Here is a 17,297-nt window from a genome sequence, read left to right as displayed (position 1 = left end):
AAATAGAGATATACTGTAGAGGTGCAAAGAATAGTTAAAATGTTTAAATTTTACTTTTACTGCTGTCTTTCATTTCTAATAAGGGAACTAAACTAAATGTCTCCACTTAGAATTAACATTATTATAATTTTTTTGTTTAAACAAGCCTTATCCAGTTAAAGGTCTAGGTTTGCTCATAGATTAGACCCTTAATTGAAGGGTTCAGGTGTCTCTTCTCTCCTCTGAATAACAGATGAGTCTCTGTGGTGGCACTTTGTTGCGTTAATGCACCTTATTCTGCTCCTTTCACCTTTCTTCCCTTACTCATTATCTTACTCCCCAGTGGGTTATCCTCTTCTTTAGCTTCCAGGGGTTATTGAAAGCAGCTGAGGATGTGAAAATGTGTGAAGCATAGTGTACCAGTCTGTGGTAGACAAGAGTGCGTCACGACTTTGCAATAGTGAACAGAACTGAATGCATATCACACTTTATGAATATTTTAAGCTTTTTCAAACAGTAAATGCTGAATTGTACCATACGTATTTATTTACCAGCTAATTCACTCTGCTGCTTTTCTACATGTCATAAAATGTGGCGGCATGAGTACAGCAGCTTTCATGTAAACACCACATGTGGGCCATAGCTGGAGAATTTAGCCACCTGTAGCATATCATATCAGCTTAAAAGTCATTTGAATAATGCAACAAATCAATGGTCAAGAAGCTTAATACAGACATTATGGCCACTTGAAACCGGGCATACACTGTTCAGTTTTTTAAATCGTTGCACGCAGCAACAGCTCACACTGTACGATGAAAACGCAGGGTTTAAATGTTTACAGCTCACGATGTATGTTCTCACAATGTGCAGCCAGACGATCTGATGAGATCTATTTGCACGCACTGTATGTCTTAAAACCATGTCGGACTCAGCTCCGCTACTCAGACTCGTCTTTCCTGGAAGCCAAACGAGAGGAGAAGGAAGAGAAAGACATAAGTGTTGATGCCTCCTGTTAAATGTGAAGCTCACTAGAGTGAAACACGCTGCCTTGGCAATTTGTGCATTTTTTTGCTGAAAGCCCTAAAAGGAAACTCCATCAATGTATTTGGACAAAGACATGGTTGAGCAAACGTGGCTACTACGGTCTGTCAATGACAATGTTACAGAAAGAACTCCATTGCCCCCCATTACCCCCTGTACACTACAGGGCGCACAATCAGGCTGAAAGTCGTCCTGATCGAAAAATCCTCGCACGACTGGAGAATCGGCCAGAAAAGGGCGAAAAATCAAGCCCAGCTTAAGGCAAATTGCTCACCTCAGGATGCCGATGCTTGAAAGCAACAGCAAAACTAATGGCCAACCCTACTTGAGTTTGATACTTGTTAAAAAAAAATTGTAAAAAAGCAACAAAATTGCAGTGACACAGTCAATTCTACGCCCTTGGTCCAAATACATGACCTAGTGTATCGGTCACGGATTGGCGGACCGCGGTCTGGATCCGGGCCCATCTGCTGGCTAATCTGGACCCAACCTGATTTAAAACATTCATAAATTACTGTATGTTTCCGAAGACAGTGTCTAATTTCACTTGCACCGCTTCTCCTGTTAATATGGTAAAGTCCTACAGAGCGTCCGGCACCAGGCTACACGTGATACAAATTAGTCAATGAGCTGCTGTCAGTCTGGGTTGCTGCTGCTACTACTTTTAGACACAGCAGGCAAACCTGTGGCAAGCCGGGCGATGGGAAAGAAGGAGAAGATGATGAGAAAAAGAAAGCAGAGAAAGTGTGGACTGCTGGAAGAACTGTGGTGAACTGGTGACAGAAAAGTGAAATGGTGCTCAGAGATGACACTGCACATTTAGAGTATGTTTGGCTCAACCTGCTGCTGTGAAGCAGGATTCTCCACCATGAACAGAATCAAAAATAAATATATGGATCCAGGCTAAAAATGAGCACCTTGATATGTGCTTGAGAATGGCTTAGTCTTCATTCAAACCCAGGTTTAAAGCCTCACATGGCAGCATAAAGCCCACTGCTCTCATTAAGCAGGAAAAAAACAACAAAAAAAGCTGTCAGTTCAGGTGTTTTATAAAACATGTGAATCAGGAAACTGAAAGATTGTTGTTCTCTACTTTAAAAAAACACTTTAGATTTTAAAATGGAAAAATTTTCAATTTTTTTTAACATTCTTTTATTTAAAAAGTCATTGTATAACATCAATGCATAAACACCTCATTTTATTTAAGTGTTACATTGTGTTTAAAGTAAAAGCTTTTAATAAAAAATGTCTTCGGACCTTTACTGGTTGATGACTTTCTCTATTCGGACCCCACTGATTCTTATTGGTTGAATGTGGTAAATACATTTGGAACCAACATGATTTTCTGTAAAAAAAAAAAAAAAAAAGAAAAAAAAGAACACCTTAGTTCCTTACATTAAGAACAGGTGTTTATCAACATGCCAGCATAAATGATAAGATAAAGAATTAATGTAGCAGCATCTTAACATCTAAGATACATTTAAAACTGGTTTTACAGATCCAAAAATATATATAATGTAGAGTTATTTTTATATTGCCTTTACTTCACATTCTCGCTTATGTAATTTATTTAAGGTAGTATAAAGAAAAAAAACACCAAACTTTTTCTCTTAAATCATGTTTTGAAACATATTTGTCACGTGAGGAGATAGCTCCGTCTACTCAGAAGAACCCACTTCAAGTGTTGGTTATGCCTTAATGACATTTTTTGGCAGATAAATTTTAAAATCTGGGCCTTAGGGTTCTGTTTCAATGTTATCTGTTAAATTTTGAGTAATTTCATTTCACATTTTGACCTACACTAACACTGTGTCTGTGCTGCCCTCCTAGGAATAAATGTGGCTATTGCAGTTGAATCTTCCGGTTGGTTGATATTTGTTACATACTGATGCCATCATAGGCATTTATAAAACATCTCACACAGACATGTTCCCACAGTGAGTCATCCCTGCCTCCACTGCCTCGGTGCTAATAGCTTTGGACCTCGCTAAGTCAGCTCCTAGAGCCAGTGGGGCAAACGGATAAGGTTTCGGTCCACTGGGCTCCACAAAGCTTTCCTTTACCTCCACTGATGAGGGGTTCTCAAAACGAGTAAATGCGCTATGGTGTCTCTAAAGCATCCTAGATTTATCCTGCCCTGGTTGCTTCACTGAAATATGTTGCTGATCTACTTTTGCCACCTGCCCCACCACCAGACAGACAACTCCACGTCTATCTTAATCAGATCAGATCCTTCAAACAGGGAATTACTTGATTAAAGTCAAAGTATATCTGTTTGAGTTTACAAGTAAAATACTAGTATGTGTAGACTTTGGATCACTTTTTCTTTCTTTGATCCACTGCCATTATAGATATAAGCATTAAAGTAAAGAAAAATGAAATATTTGAACTTACCCTGGCTAGCTTTAAAGAAATCAAGGAAAAGTGGATGCATGTAAGATACACAGTAATGGCAAAATTACCACTTTTCTGTTTTTTTGTTCTGTTTAAAGCCTACAACAGGGTTTATACAGGAATGATTAACTCCAATTTAGTGTTTTATAATGCTCTTAGAAAAAATTTTAATGGCATCAACAAGTACCCATGAATCTACTATATATATGTATATACAGTATATATATATATATATAAAACACGGTGAAATCCTTTGTCATCCTTACCCTCGACAGGCTGCAGCCATGTCCTGAAACTTGCTTTCCAGCCACATTTGTTGAAATTTGCATTTCCCAATTTTCTAAGTTTTCCTCTGCCTCGAGCTTCTTTACGATGAAGTGGAAGCAGTTCCATGCAAATATATTGCGATATGCAGGACTAAACTGTAATCATAATCGCAATTTTTTTTTTGTTTTTACTGCACTAGAGGCTTGTTCTTCTGACAGTAGGCCGACAGGAAAGGGGGTATGAGAGAGGGGGAGAGACATGCGGCAAATGACTACAGGCCGGATTCGAACCCGGGTCGGCCGTGCCGAGGACTAAGGCCTCCGTACATGGGTGGTGCGCGGTAACCACTGCTCCACCTGCACGCCCCGCATTTTTTTTTAATAAAGCATTTTAAATGCCACGAAGATCACATTTAATAAATTTTAATGCCAATTAAGGCTTTAATTGAAATATATATATAATTCAATAACTTCTTATGTCCAAGTACACTCCTGTTCAATAATGCAATGACGCAATTCTGACAGAATCAGAGTGCAGTCGTTCAGTTGCTCTGATAAAGCTCCAAGGAGGCCTAGCAGAAAGAGCAGTGTAGCTGCATCACTGCGTTCACACACCACTCTTACATCCAGTGGAACTCCAGCGTTATTACAATGTCATGTCAAGCGAGCTGCTTTCCCTCATTCTGACCACATCATTGCTCAATCCCCATCATTCATCCCCACACTGAGCCCTGACCCTCTGGGCCTCTTAGCGCTGCTCACTTTTTTTGAAATTGGTCTGGGGAAGGGGTTATATTATTAAATCAGGGTGAGCTACACTTTAACTATGGTTGATATGTTAGAACTGCCTTTGTCTCATCTTAAAATGAGCTCAGAAAAGGATCCATCACATAAGCACTTTTCATTTTCGCTTATGCCTCATTAAAATCAAATTGTTCAATAATCCTGTTCTTTGTGTCTCACACAAAAAGTATTACTCTATCTGGATTCTCAGATAAATAAATTAATTAATTCAGAGGTTTAGTCTATTAGTTCCGTTTTTTTGTTTTTTTTTTAGCTAGTGCATGGTTTCAATCAGGAAATGTATAAGAGGAAGAGAGACAGCTGGTGTATGGGGATCGCTGAAGAGACCTCCTTTGATTAAAATAAGGACCACACCATATCCAAAGTTTTAAATTGTGATGTTATTCAGTTTTAACCAAATAGATATAAAAAATGAATGAAGAATTAAATAAATGTACAAAAATTACACTATAATTGAATAAATATCACCTCCATCCTCCTTTCTACAGATCTCTATCTACAAAACTTTTTCTTTGGTGTTTGGCTTTGTGTACTTTCCTGTGGTTGTCAACAGCAGCTCAAATTCACCAACACGTTCACCAGAACACGTATATCAGTTTTCAACCTGAGCAATTACCATCAGTTTGTTTACATTTTAAACTTGGTGCATTTTCCCCCAAGTTCCCTTAAACTGGCCTTAAATATATCTGAACCATGAACAGAAGTGTTGGTTTCGATTGAAAGCATGCATGGTTGCATATTAAAGGAAGAAGATCTTCTTCCTGTCATGAAATCACATGATCGTAGATGCTGATAAATATCAAACTCTGAAGAAAACAGATCGGTATCTACCACACAGAACTATTAGCTCAGAAAAGGTTTAGATCATTTCCAAAACTAACATCAGCAGAAATCACCCAGTTTCTGTCTGAGTATAAAAACTCTTTGAATTTCCATGACTAAGAAAAAACAAAAACAAACTTTATGTTCAAATAAATTTTCCTGTGAATTCCTAAATATCTTTATCATTAAACAATTCTGCATTTGCTTCCATTTTTGGGAAAATTTCTTCTGAAGGGAAGTTACCACACGAATGATTTACTGAAAAATGCAGTCATTGTGGGAAGTTGGTTTCTCGGTTTAACAATAACCTGTTTGTCATAGAAGAAGCATGCATGCAAATGTGTGATAAAGTTGTCATAGTTATTCATAGCTGTTAAGCAGACAAAATTAAAGTATTAATCAACTGAAGTATGAAGAATCATCAGCTTTCTTTTCTCTGTATGCTTCTCATCAGATGACCTCCTCCTCGCCACCCTGCTCTCGCAGCTCTTCCCCTCACAAAGTTTGCCACTCCCAGACACAAACCGATGTTCTGAAGCCGTTGTTGGGCGGTGGATCTTCTGCCGGGGCTGGGGTTCTGAAGAAGAGGAGGCGCATCCTATCTAAAGATGGGCGCAGCAATATGCGCATTGAGCACATCAGTGGAAGGAACGCCCTCTACATGCGTGACCCCTGGACAACGTTTCTCGAAATGCCTTGGCGCTACAAGTTCTTTCTGTTCACAGCAACCTTTGCGGGGACTTGGTTTCTTTTCGGGGTAGTGTGGTACCTTTTGGCTTTGCTGCACGGAGATCTGCTGGGTGAGAGAGCAGAGGTTGTGTGAAAAAAAGTACCTTCTCACAGTTTCACACGCCCCACAGACTACCCATGAATTTCAACACTTTCATTTCTTTCCATCTAAGTTCAAAACTTTGATAAGGCATATCAGGGTTTACCCCTTAATTTGATGTCAGCATTTAAAAAAAACTTCTGAAAAAAAACCCTTGCTTTTATCTTTTTAAATAAATCCAACATTTTTAGCTTTTCAGTTCCTGCCTAAATACAGTTCATTTCTCTAGTCCAAATCTTCACTATCAGCATAGCAAGTTTTATCTGTAGAAATGGTTTCGATTTTCATAATGAGCCAAATAAAGAAAGCAACAAGAAAACCACACATAGCAAACTAGAATGTGCCGCTTCAGTAGAGTTCAGGGCTGTCCAGAGTTAGCTCTTAACAGAAAACCAGCTATGCTGAGGAAGGGAAACCTCTAAAACCTGTAGGACAGTGGCCCTTGAGGGCCATAAATCATAGCACATTGCAGGGGCCGACTGCTCACATGGGGACCAATGCCTACTCCCCATGTGTATAAAATCTGATTTAGGGTTCAGTGTTAGGTTTAGGACTAAAGACTGATTTATACTCAGAACCATGTTGTCAGCGTGTGTCGCAGTAAATGCAGATATGCCCCAGTCCCTTCCGCAGACACCCTGGTGCCCCTCTCCAAGATCGTAGGTGACCTCAGACAGTGCCACAGATAGGAGGCCTCTGATTGGTCAAATCTACATTCACTCTACACTATGCATATTTCCTGTTTGGTACCTTACTGGCTTGCTTTGTTTGTATGACCGCCATTGTGGAAAACAACTTGTGATTTTGGACCAGCTAGAAGAGCGAGGCTTTTACCCTTTTTCCTCCTAGACCCCCTCTGTTGTCACACAAACTTGTCCCAAATTCCTCATCGCAACGGCCGTATCTAGACCCACCTCTAGTTCTTGATTGTCCCTCTTGCGGTGTGGCATAGAATAACATAGCNAAACTATAAAGTGCCTTGAGATGACATGTGTTGTGAATTTGGCGCTATATAAATAAACTGAATTGAATTGAATTGATAAAGCTCCAACACTGTAAAAACGATGTAGTAATAGGTACAAATTTCTTAAATTGAGTGTATTTACCCTTAATTTGAGCAGGTAAATGAGATAGTTTGCCAATGCAATGAGTATTTTTACTCTTAAAATAAGATAATTAGATAACATGCACTCGAAATAAGACAATGCTATTGTGTTTTCTTATTTTAAATGTAAATTGTCTTGTTCCATTGGCAAAATGTCTCTTTTACCTCCTCAATCCAAGAACAAATAAACTTATTTTAAGAAAAAAATGACTTATCTAGATTTCGATTTTTTCCAGTGAAGGAGGCCTAGCAGAAAGAGCAGTGTAGCTGCATCACTGCGTTCACACACCACTCTTACATCCAGTGGAACTCCAGCGTTATTACAATGTCATGTCAAGCGAGCTGCTTTCCCTCATTCTGACCACATCATTGCTCAATCCCCATCATTCATCCCCACACTGAGCCCTGACCCTCTGGGCCTCTTAGCGCTGCTCACTTTTTTTGAAATTGTTCTGGGGAAGGGGTTATGTTATTAAATCAGGGTGAGCTACAATTTAACTATGGTTGATATGTTAGAACTGCCTTTGTCTCATCTTAAAATGAGCTCAGAAAAGGATCCATCACATAAGCACTTTTCATTTTCGCTTATGCCTCATTAAAATCAAATTGTTCAATAATCCTGTTCTTTGTGTCTCACACAAAAAGTATTACTCTATCTGGATTCTCAGATAAATAAATTAATTAATTCAGAGGTTTAGTCTATTAGTTCCGTTTTTTTGTTTTTTTTTTAGCTAGTGCATGGTTTCAATCAGGAAATGTATAAGAGGAAGAGAGACAGCTGGTGTATGGGGATCGCTGAAGAGACCTCCTTTGATTAAAATAAGGACCACACCATATCCAAAGTTTTAAATTGTGATGTTATTCAGTTTTAACCAAATAGATATAAAAAATGAATGAAGAATTAAATAAATGTACAAAAATTACACTATAATTGAATAAATATCACCTCCATCCTCCTTTCTACAGATCTCTATCTACAAAACTTTTTCTTTGGTGTTTGGCTTTGTGTACTTTCCTGTGGTTGTCAACAGCAGCTCAAATTCACCAACACGTTCACCAGAACACGTATATCAGTTTTCAACCTGAGCAATTACCATCAGTTTGTTTACATTTTAAACTTGGTGCATTTTCCCCCAAGTTCCCTTAAACTGGCCTTAAATATATCTGAACCATGAACAGAAGTGTTGGTTTCGATTGAAAGCATGCATGGTTGCATATTAAAGGAAGAAGATCTTCTTCCTGTCATGAAATCACATGATCGTAGATGCTGATAAATATCAAACTCTGAAGAAAACAGATCGGTATCTACCACACAGAACTATTAGCTCAGAAAAGGTTTAGATCATTTCCAAAACTAACATCAGCAGAAATCACCCAGTTTCTGTCTGAGTATAAAAACTCTTTGAATTTCCATGACTAAGAAAAAACAAAAACAAACTTTATGTTCAAATAAATTTTCCTGTGAATTCCTAAATATCTTTATCATTAAACAATTCTGCATTTGCTTCCATTTTTGGGAAAATTTCTTCTGAAGGGAAGTTACCACACGAATGATTTACTGAAAAATGCAGTCATTGTGGGAAGTTGGTTTCTCGGTTTAACAATAACCTGTTTGTCATAGAAGAAGCATGCATGCAAATGTGTGATAAAGTTGTCATAGTTATTCATAGCTGTTAAGCAGACAAAATTAAAGTATTAATCAACTGAAGTATGAAGAATCATCAGCTTTCTTTTCTCTGTATGCTTCTCATCAGATGACCTCCTCCTCGCCACCCTGCTCTCGCAGCTCTTCCCCTCACAAAGTTTGCCACTCCCAGACACAAACCGATGTTCTGAAGCCGTTGTTGGGCGGTGGATCTTCTGCCGGGGCTGGGGTTCTGAAGAAGAGGAGGCGCATCCTATCTAAAGATGGGCGCAGCAATATGCGCATTGAGCACATCAGTGGAAGGAACGCCCTCTACATGCGTGACCCCTGGACAACTTTTCTCGAAATGCCATGGCGCTACAAGTTCTTTCTGTTCACAGCAACCTTTGCGGGGACTTGGTTTCTTTTCGGGGTAGTGTGGTACCTTTTGGCTTTGCTGCACGGAGATCTGCTGGGTGAGAGAGCAGAGGTTGTGTGAAAAAAAGTACCTTCTCACAGTTTCACACGCCCCACAGACTACCCATGAATTTCAACACTTTCATTTCTTTCCATCTAAGTTCAAAACTTTGATAAGGCATATCAGGGTTTACCCCTTAATTTGATGTCAGCATTTAAAAAAAACTTCTGAAAAAAAACCCTTGCTTTTATCTTTTTAAATAAATCCAACATTTTTAGCTTTTCAGTTCCTGCCTAAATACAGTTCATTTCTCTAGTCCAAATCTTCACTATCAGCATAGCAAGTTTTATCTGTAGAAATGGTTTCGATTTTCATAATGAGCCAAATAAAGAAAGCAACAAGAAAACCACACATAGCAAACTAGAATGTGCCGCTTCAGTAGAGTTCAGGGCTGTCCAGAGTTAGCTCTTAACAGAAAACCAGCTATGCTGAGGAAGGGAAACCTCTAAAACCTGTAGGACAGTGGCCCTTGAGGGCCATAAATCATAGCACATTGCAGGGGCCGACTGCTCACATGGGGACCAATGCCTACTCCCCATGTGTATAAAATCTGATTTAGGGTTCAGTGTTAGGTTTAGGACTAAAGACTGATTTATACTCAGAACCATGTTGTCAGCGTGTGTCGCAGTAAATGCAGATATGCCCCAGTCCCTTCTGCAGACACCCTGGTGCCCCTCTCCAAGATCGTAGGTGACCTCAGACAGTGCCACAGATAGGAGGCCTCTGATTGGTCAAATCTACATTCACTCTACACTATGCATATTTCCTGTTTGGTACCTTACTGGCTTGCTTTGTTTGTATGACCGCCATTGTGGAAAACAACTTGTGATTTTGGACCAGCTAGAAGAGCGAGGCTTTTACCCTTTTTCCTCCTAGACCCCCTCTGTTGTCACACAAACTTGTCCCAAATTCCTCATCGCAACGGCCGTATCTAGACCCACCTCTAGTTCTTGATTGTCCCTCTTGCGGTGTGGCATAGAATAACATAGCGCAGACCACGCTTCAATATTGGGCTAGTTAAAAAATATCTGCAACGAGTTCACTGCGACACACTGCTGCGGGAGTATAACCAGCCCTTAAGGTGTGAATTGAGTTTAGGTTGAGGTTAGAGGTAGGTATAAACCCATTAATGTTAGGTTTAAGGTAAAGGTCACAGTTTGGCTTTACAAAATGGCATAAAATGAATGAAAGTGAAGCAAACATAATTGTGTGTTTGTGTAACACACAATTGGTGTGTCACACTGAATTTCAACACTGAAGTTTTTACACATCGAATTCCTTACACTGAATTTTTATGTGGTGAAAATTTGTTCTTGAAAATGTGTCGACCTTTTGTTGAACTCAAGCCAAAGCGATCTATACTTGATGGAGTTGAGAAGCTTCTTGCCTGTGATCTGTTTTTTTTGTGTGAGAAAAAGGGGGTTTTTGGGGGGGGGCGTCTTTTGGGTCTCATCTCGAGCGTCTGGGGAGAGTGGGGCGGTGCTCTCTGTGATCGGCTCAGTTATTTCACCCAGTCCGATTAAACTTTTTACAATCATATCTATTTAACAAGAAAGACTCCTCATTCGGCTTCATTCAGCCTGGAACAGTGCTATGGCCAACTGTAGTTTCACGTAACCAAATTAGCTAAATTAATCAGCTAAAAGCTCCTCGACTGCATTGAGTGTTGATTGCTTTGGCTTGAGTTCAACAAAAGGTCAACACATATGCAGCTGAATTTTTTGCAGGCAGTTTTTTACCAGATATAAATTGAGTGTAAGGAAATCAATGTGTAATGTGTAATCAATGTGTTTAAAATTCGGTGTACAAAGGCAGATTCCAATGAGACTGTTTTTCTTCCCAACAAAGCCAGCCCCAAAGGTTGGTCTTGTTTGCTTTTTAATCTGCATGTTTTTGCTATTGTAATTAATCGAAATTGTGAGTAATCTTATGTGCACAAGATTTAATTAAACATCAGGGAAAATATATTCATCTAAAATATCAGGAGTTTTGGTCGACGATGATAACTGAGGTAAAATCAGATTTAGGAAGGTAACGAGTTTTATTGCTTAGCTGAGATCAGAACTGCAACATATCTAGAAATAAAGATCAGAAAATGAACAAGTGGAAAGATAGAAACCACTCTTTCAGACCAATACCCTCAAAAAAACTTGGACCCCAAACATGCTTGTAAAACAATTATGGTTAAATCTTAAACTCCCACCAAAGTTGAAAACATTTTTTTACTGATAGGAAACCGTGATGATACGTCGGTGAAGCAGTAACTCACCACTGATAAAACCTCTGCAACACGTAAGCTGCTGAAGTTGAAACCTACATCATGAGGGTTTATTACAGTCTTTTTTTCCTGTTTAAATCTCACAGTTTTGCAACTATTTTCTTTTGCAACTTTGCAAATTTAAAGCAACACGCTGCACAAAAAAATGACAGCACCTATGGGGTGAGCGTTGAAGACTACAGTAAGGTGTGAAAACATGTTTTCAAACACATGCAAGTGAGACAGTTATTTTTGACTGTTGGAACGGGCACTTTTGAGCTTTTAGGTTCTGTTTGGGTTTTCCTTTGCTAAATCTAAAATTACTTGAACTTAGCCGGTAAAATACTTCATAAGTAACTATTTGCATAGCTCTACTCCCCTGCTAATTTTTCAGAAGACGTTCACAATTACAAAGAAGCCTTGTAACGTCAAATATTTCATCTTGACAAGAAAAAAAGAACCACCAGCCCTCCCCCACTTCCTCTTATGACTCATGTTTCCACCATTAGAAATGACAAGAACCCTTCAACAAATCTTGTCTTTACCATTTATTCTTCTTTACCACAGTCTTGATAAACTTGTGTTTTATTTTCTGATATATTCTTTCAGAGTTTGATCCGCCATCCAACCATACACCCTGTGTGATGCAGGTGCAGACCCTCACAGCTGCCTTCCTCTTTTCTTTGGAGTCGCAGACCACCATTGGTTATGGTTTCCGATGCATAACAGAGGAATGTCCAGTTGCTATAATCCTCCTCATCCTCCAGCTGGTCATCACCATGCTCATGGAAATCTTCATCACTGGCACCTTTCTGGCCAAGGTTATAAACATAAGAGAGAAATGTGTTAAACCACAAGAATATGTATTCCGGTGTGTTGTTTTACCATTTAAAACCAACCGTCTAGATCAGCAATCAGCTGTATATATTCCAAAGGTATTTACTTCCTTTTGAACTTTTGCGCATTTTTTAAACTCCAGTCTTAATTTTTTTTTTTTTAGAGGCTTTTGATTTTCTTCCAGTTATCACCTCGATTTTGCTCTACCTACCTTCTCACCAAGTCTGATCTGCTTTGTGTCCTTGTTGAAGAAAAATATTCTTATGGCATGATGCTGCCACCACCATGTTTTAACACTGGGCATGGTCAGGTTTTTTGCCACATAGGTACGGTGGCCCTGAAGTGCAAACTGCAACTACAAATCTAAAAGCGCAACTACATTAAGGAAATCGCAACTACATAAAGCAAAGTGCAACTACATTAGGAAAAACAAAACTACATAAAGCAAAGCGCAACTACATTAAGAAAAACAAAACTACATAAAGCAAAGCGCAACTACATTAAGGAAAACAAAACTACATAAAGCAAAGCGCAACTACATTAAGGAAAGTTGCAGTTTGCACTTCAGGGCCACCATACAAACGTGCTAAATATAGATACAAAAAAAAAAAATCAGTCACAATCATTTAAAATTTTAAGAATTGCATTAAAAGAAATAAGTAAATATATTTGCATATTCTCCTTGAGGTATTTTGTACATTTTGATGATGTGCATATGTTCTGCATTTTCATAAAGGCAACAGTGCAGTTTATTTTCTAACATGCAATTTGATATACCCAGATTAGTAGATAAACTTTGATCTCACTATAAAATTTGGACGTGTTTTTGTCAGTAAAGCCTTTAGTGGCTCATATTTATAGTGAATTGCATGTAGGCCAGATATGTTAACTTCGGCCTTATCAAAGCAACAGGCTTCCTCTATATGGTTGCTGTTTCCTGTTGTTTTCATGTTCATTTTTTTTTTTACCACATTTTTCATCACTTCATAATTACGTAACACTTTGTGCTGCTCTTTCATGTAAACTCTGTAGACATTCACAATATTAAAAAGTTCAAGGGGTGTAAATGCCTTTGCAAGGGTCTTCTCTTTAATCCTTTAAAGTACCGTATTTTCCGGTCTATAGAGCGCTCCTCATTATAAGCAACGGCAATTAAGTTATTTGAAAAAACTGGAAACGCGCATCTGATTAGGATGCCTCCTGGACGTCTCCCTGGTGAGGTGTTCTAGGCACGTCCCACCGGGATTAAACCATGGTTATTTGCATTTTAGTTGTTTCTTTCTTTAGATTATGCACTACATAGCATAAGGTTAAAATGACACGAAAACATAAAACTAAAAAAGACTAGATTTACAGTATGTTTAAACATAAATCTAGTCTCTTTGATTTTTATGTTTTTTTTTTTTCATTTTAAAATTATCGTATATGGTGCGTAATCTAAAGATAGAAGCAACTAAAATGCGGATAAACATGGTTCAATCATTTTGCCCGACTGCTCTGAACATGTCCGATGATACAAATGTTTAACGGAGTAAATGTAAAAAGCATCAAAAGTGTATCAGAAAAGTCAGAACGCATTTTTTAAAGATGTGTATTAGCATTCTTTAGTGAGTTAAGGATAGATATAGGTAATTTTAGTACCATAATTACATTATTGAAGGAAACCCGGATATACGTATATCTTTTTGCTCATGCACAGAAAGAATCATGCTTCCGAGACGGATCGGGTATTGGCATGCAGTAAGAGCCTCTAGTGGCTTCGTTGGCTCTTTTTTCAGCTCTGCAGGAGTTGAGCCCAGTCTCTTTATTCATTCGGCAGCTTTAATGCAGCAAATAAATATCAAAATATGTGAATTTGCGACATTTGTTCTCCGTCGTGCCTGCTGCTAGCATGTTCTTGTGCTAAATGAAAATTCGCTCTTTATTCTTCCATTTCTAATGTTGACTTTGACCTGTAGCGGTTTGCAAAAATTCCATAGAAAAGCGGCACCTTCTTATAAGCAGCACGATTTAAAGCGTGTAAAATAAAGCAGTGGCTTATAGTCCGGAAAGTACGGTACAAGACATTATGCAAGTTCAAATGAATAAAAATGACCAGACAAATATAAAAATTGAGCTTCCTCTGATTAGATTGCGAGGCCGAAGAAGCGAAGTGAGACGGTGAAGTTTAGCCAGCATGCTGTTGTATCGACTCATGAAGGCCAACCCTGCCTGATGATCAGAGTCGCCAATATGCGTAAGAGTCTCCTTCTTGGTTGTCAGGTGGGTTCACATGTGGAGCTGACACATCAGACTCTCAGCTGCATTTACTTTTAGTATAGATGTATTCCAGCATTGATTTGATAAGCTTCCAAATGTTTCCAAATTTTGTTTTGCTTTGCAGAGTTTTAAACCTAAAATGACTTGATCCAAAATTAACAGTGTATATTTTATGTAGGTCACAGGAAAACTTCTGCAGACGTCACTGACAAAGGAAGGTGAAACAGTTCGTATGGATCAGAGAAACGTTCCTTTTCAAGTAGACACTTCCAGCGACAGTCCCTTCCTCATCCTTCCACTCACCTTTTACCACATCATCGATGACAACAGCCCTTTGAGAGCCTGGGCTGCCAAGGGTAAGTTTGGTCAAGAAGTGACTCATTTGTTGGTGTCATCAGTCTGGTGACCAGATCTCAAAGAACTAATTTGGGGGAACTACTATGCTGATGAGGGACAATTTGGGACAGTCGCTGCTTTTTCAAGCATGTGTTAAAATCCTTCATCAGTTCTGTTTAAGAGCTCATTACACAGGTTAGTCATGATATGGGGCACTGGTGCAGCTCTGTGACAATTACTGCAGTTCTGCTTTCTTTGGGACTGGGAATGTCTATTTTTATAGATTTTTAAAAACAATTTATACAAGTATAATTTGGGACATTGTTTCGATTTATGGGACAGCGAGACAAGTGAAAAATGCGGCACTGTCCTGTACAAATCAAGACATCTGGTCACCATAGTTGTCACATGTTGAGGCCGCTCTTATTGAGTTATTGCCTAAGAGCTAGGTTTCAAAATTCTATTTTGTAACTACCTATTTAGAATTAAGAACTGAAAGAGGTATAGACCAACTGCCTAAAATAAGAAGTTCACCACATAGGTATTTAAAACAAGAAAAATATCTGTTATAGTCATTTTTTTTTACACATTTGAGGTTTTACTTGTTCTTCACAACCTTAAAAGTCCAAAAGGACATACTTCTGCCTTAAATATGTTTAAATATAATCAAATGCAGCGTTTGTGAAGGTTTCGTTAAATTCTTTATTAACTGATGATACATAAATAACTTCAATCCAATTCAGTTTAGTTTATTTATATAGCACCAATTCACAACACGTCATCCCAAGGCTGACAGTTCACCAGATCATACAGTCAAATTGTTTCAAAGTTTTCTATCTAAGGAAAACCAGTATACACTAAGCATGCTTGTAGTGACAGTGGAGAGGCAAAACTCCTTTTTAGCAGGAAAAAACCTCCAGCAGAGCCAGGCTCAGTGTGAGCGGCCATCTGCCGAGGTCGACTGGGGTTCAAGGAGACACAGAGATACAAAAGACAACTGTTAAAAGCGGCCTGGTCCAGGAAACACACAGCCAGGCAGATGAGCTCCCATGTCAGAGGATGAGGAGAACACATCTAGCCAGTCACAGTCAGAGAAACAGGACCACACTTAAAAACAGGCCGATCTCCAACATCTATCAACAAAGGTGTTGATGGCAGCAGTACAGCTGATATTTCTCTCCAGGATGGAAATACTTACTTCCATATTAAAGCTTTGGGAATGGATGTCTAAACCTGCTGTCTCATTTTTTCTATTACCGTATTTATGACTTTCCTGACTATAACAGAGCAGAAGTTGTTCGAGGAACACAGAAAAAAGATAATAACAGAGCCTCTATGTCAGTTAGTAAAGAGAGGAAATGGCAACACAGTTAACTTCTCATATCTGGGTGTGTTTTTTTTTTCTATTTACCGCACTCTTTACTTCCTTGTTGTGAAAGAAGTGTCAGGATCTTTAATTTCACAAGAAAGAAGAGGAACAGGAAAGCTATTTATACACTTTACATTTAACTTCATACTTTGTGCTCCAATGATCAGTAAATATCCTTCCACTCTTATTTTCTATTAGATTTGCTTTTCTCGTATTTCTGTTCTCAGTAAATCCTTGTAGAGTTTGTAAAGCTAGAAATCATCTGAAGTGGTCAATGGGCATGTAGAGTACATTCATAGATATCATATGTGGTCATCAATCTGTCAGAGGACACAAACATGGATTCACACTCTCCAAACTTAATGCAATTAAGAAGGCGTAATTTTCCCATCATGCATATCGTTAGACTGTGGAAGAAGGACGCAGTATCTAGAGAAAAGCTTGGTTTCATTAAGCTTAATATTTTTACAGCTTCAGTCTTTTCTATTTTTGGCCTCTTCTTTTAAGGTTACTCTCTCATCATTTCTCTACCAGGTGGTGGCTGGACAGATCCAGAGCTGGCAGACTTTGAACTGCTGGTGATCATGAGTGCTACAATAGAACCAACCTCTGCCACCTGCCAGGTCCGCACCTCCTACCTGCCAGATGAGATCCTTTGGGGTTACGAGTTTCCCCCAGTAGTCTCTCTCTCTAAGTCAGGCAAATATGTAGCAGACTTTGCCTTCTTTGACAAAGTAGCAAAGACCCAGACAACGCCCATCTTCAAGCCGTCTAGTTCAGAACGAGGATACCAGAGCAACGGAGGCGGGCCTGTGCCTGACTTAACAGACCCGGAGAAGATTCGTCTGGAGCAGAGCTACAGGGAGCAGCGAGGCGAAGACCGAGGCCGAGTCAGAG

General features: G+C 39.0%; 1 protein-coding gene across 1 annotated transcript; it reads left to right on the top strand.

Moving 5' to 3' along the window:
* Positions 1 to 8,991: 8,991 nt before the first annotated feature.
* On the top strand, positions 8,992 to 17,293 carry LOC107101982 (ATP-sensitive inward rectifier potassium channel 10-like; the record flags this gene model as incomplete). Its single annotated transcript, XM_015401089.1, has 5 exons — positions 8,992 to 9,340; positions 12,209 to 12,420; positions 14,567 to 14,698; positions 14,874 to 15,051; positions 16,935 to 17,293. Coding segments are annotated over exons 1-5 (1,227 nt in total), but the record flags the coding sequence as incomplete, so codon positions are not given.
* Between the last annotated feature and the right edge of the window lie 4 nt (positions 17,294 to 17,297).

This window comes from Cyprinodon variegatus, unplaced genomic scaffold (assembly GCF_000732505.1).
Source record: "Cyprinodon variegatus isolate N-32 unplaced genomic scaffold, C_variegatus-1.0 Scaffold1182, whole genome shotgun sequence".
Taxonomy (NCBI): Eukaryota; Metazoa; Chordata; class Actinopteri; order Cyprinodontiformes; family Cyprinodontidae; genus Cyprinodon; species Cyprinodon variegatus.
Note: the sequence above shows the minus strand (reverse complement) of the source record. Positions and strands in the feature narration are given on the sequence as shown.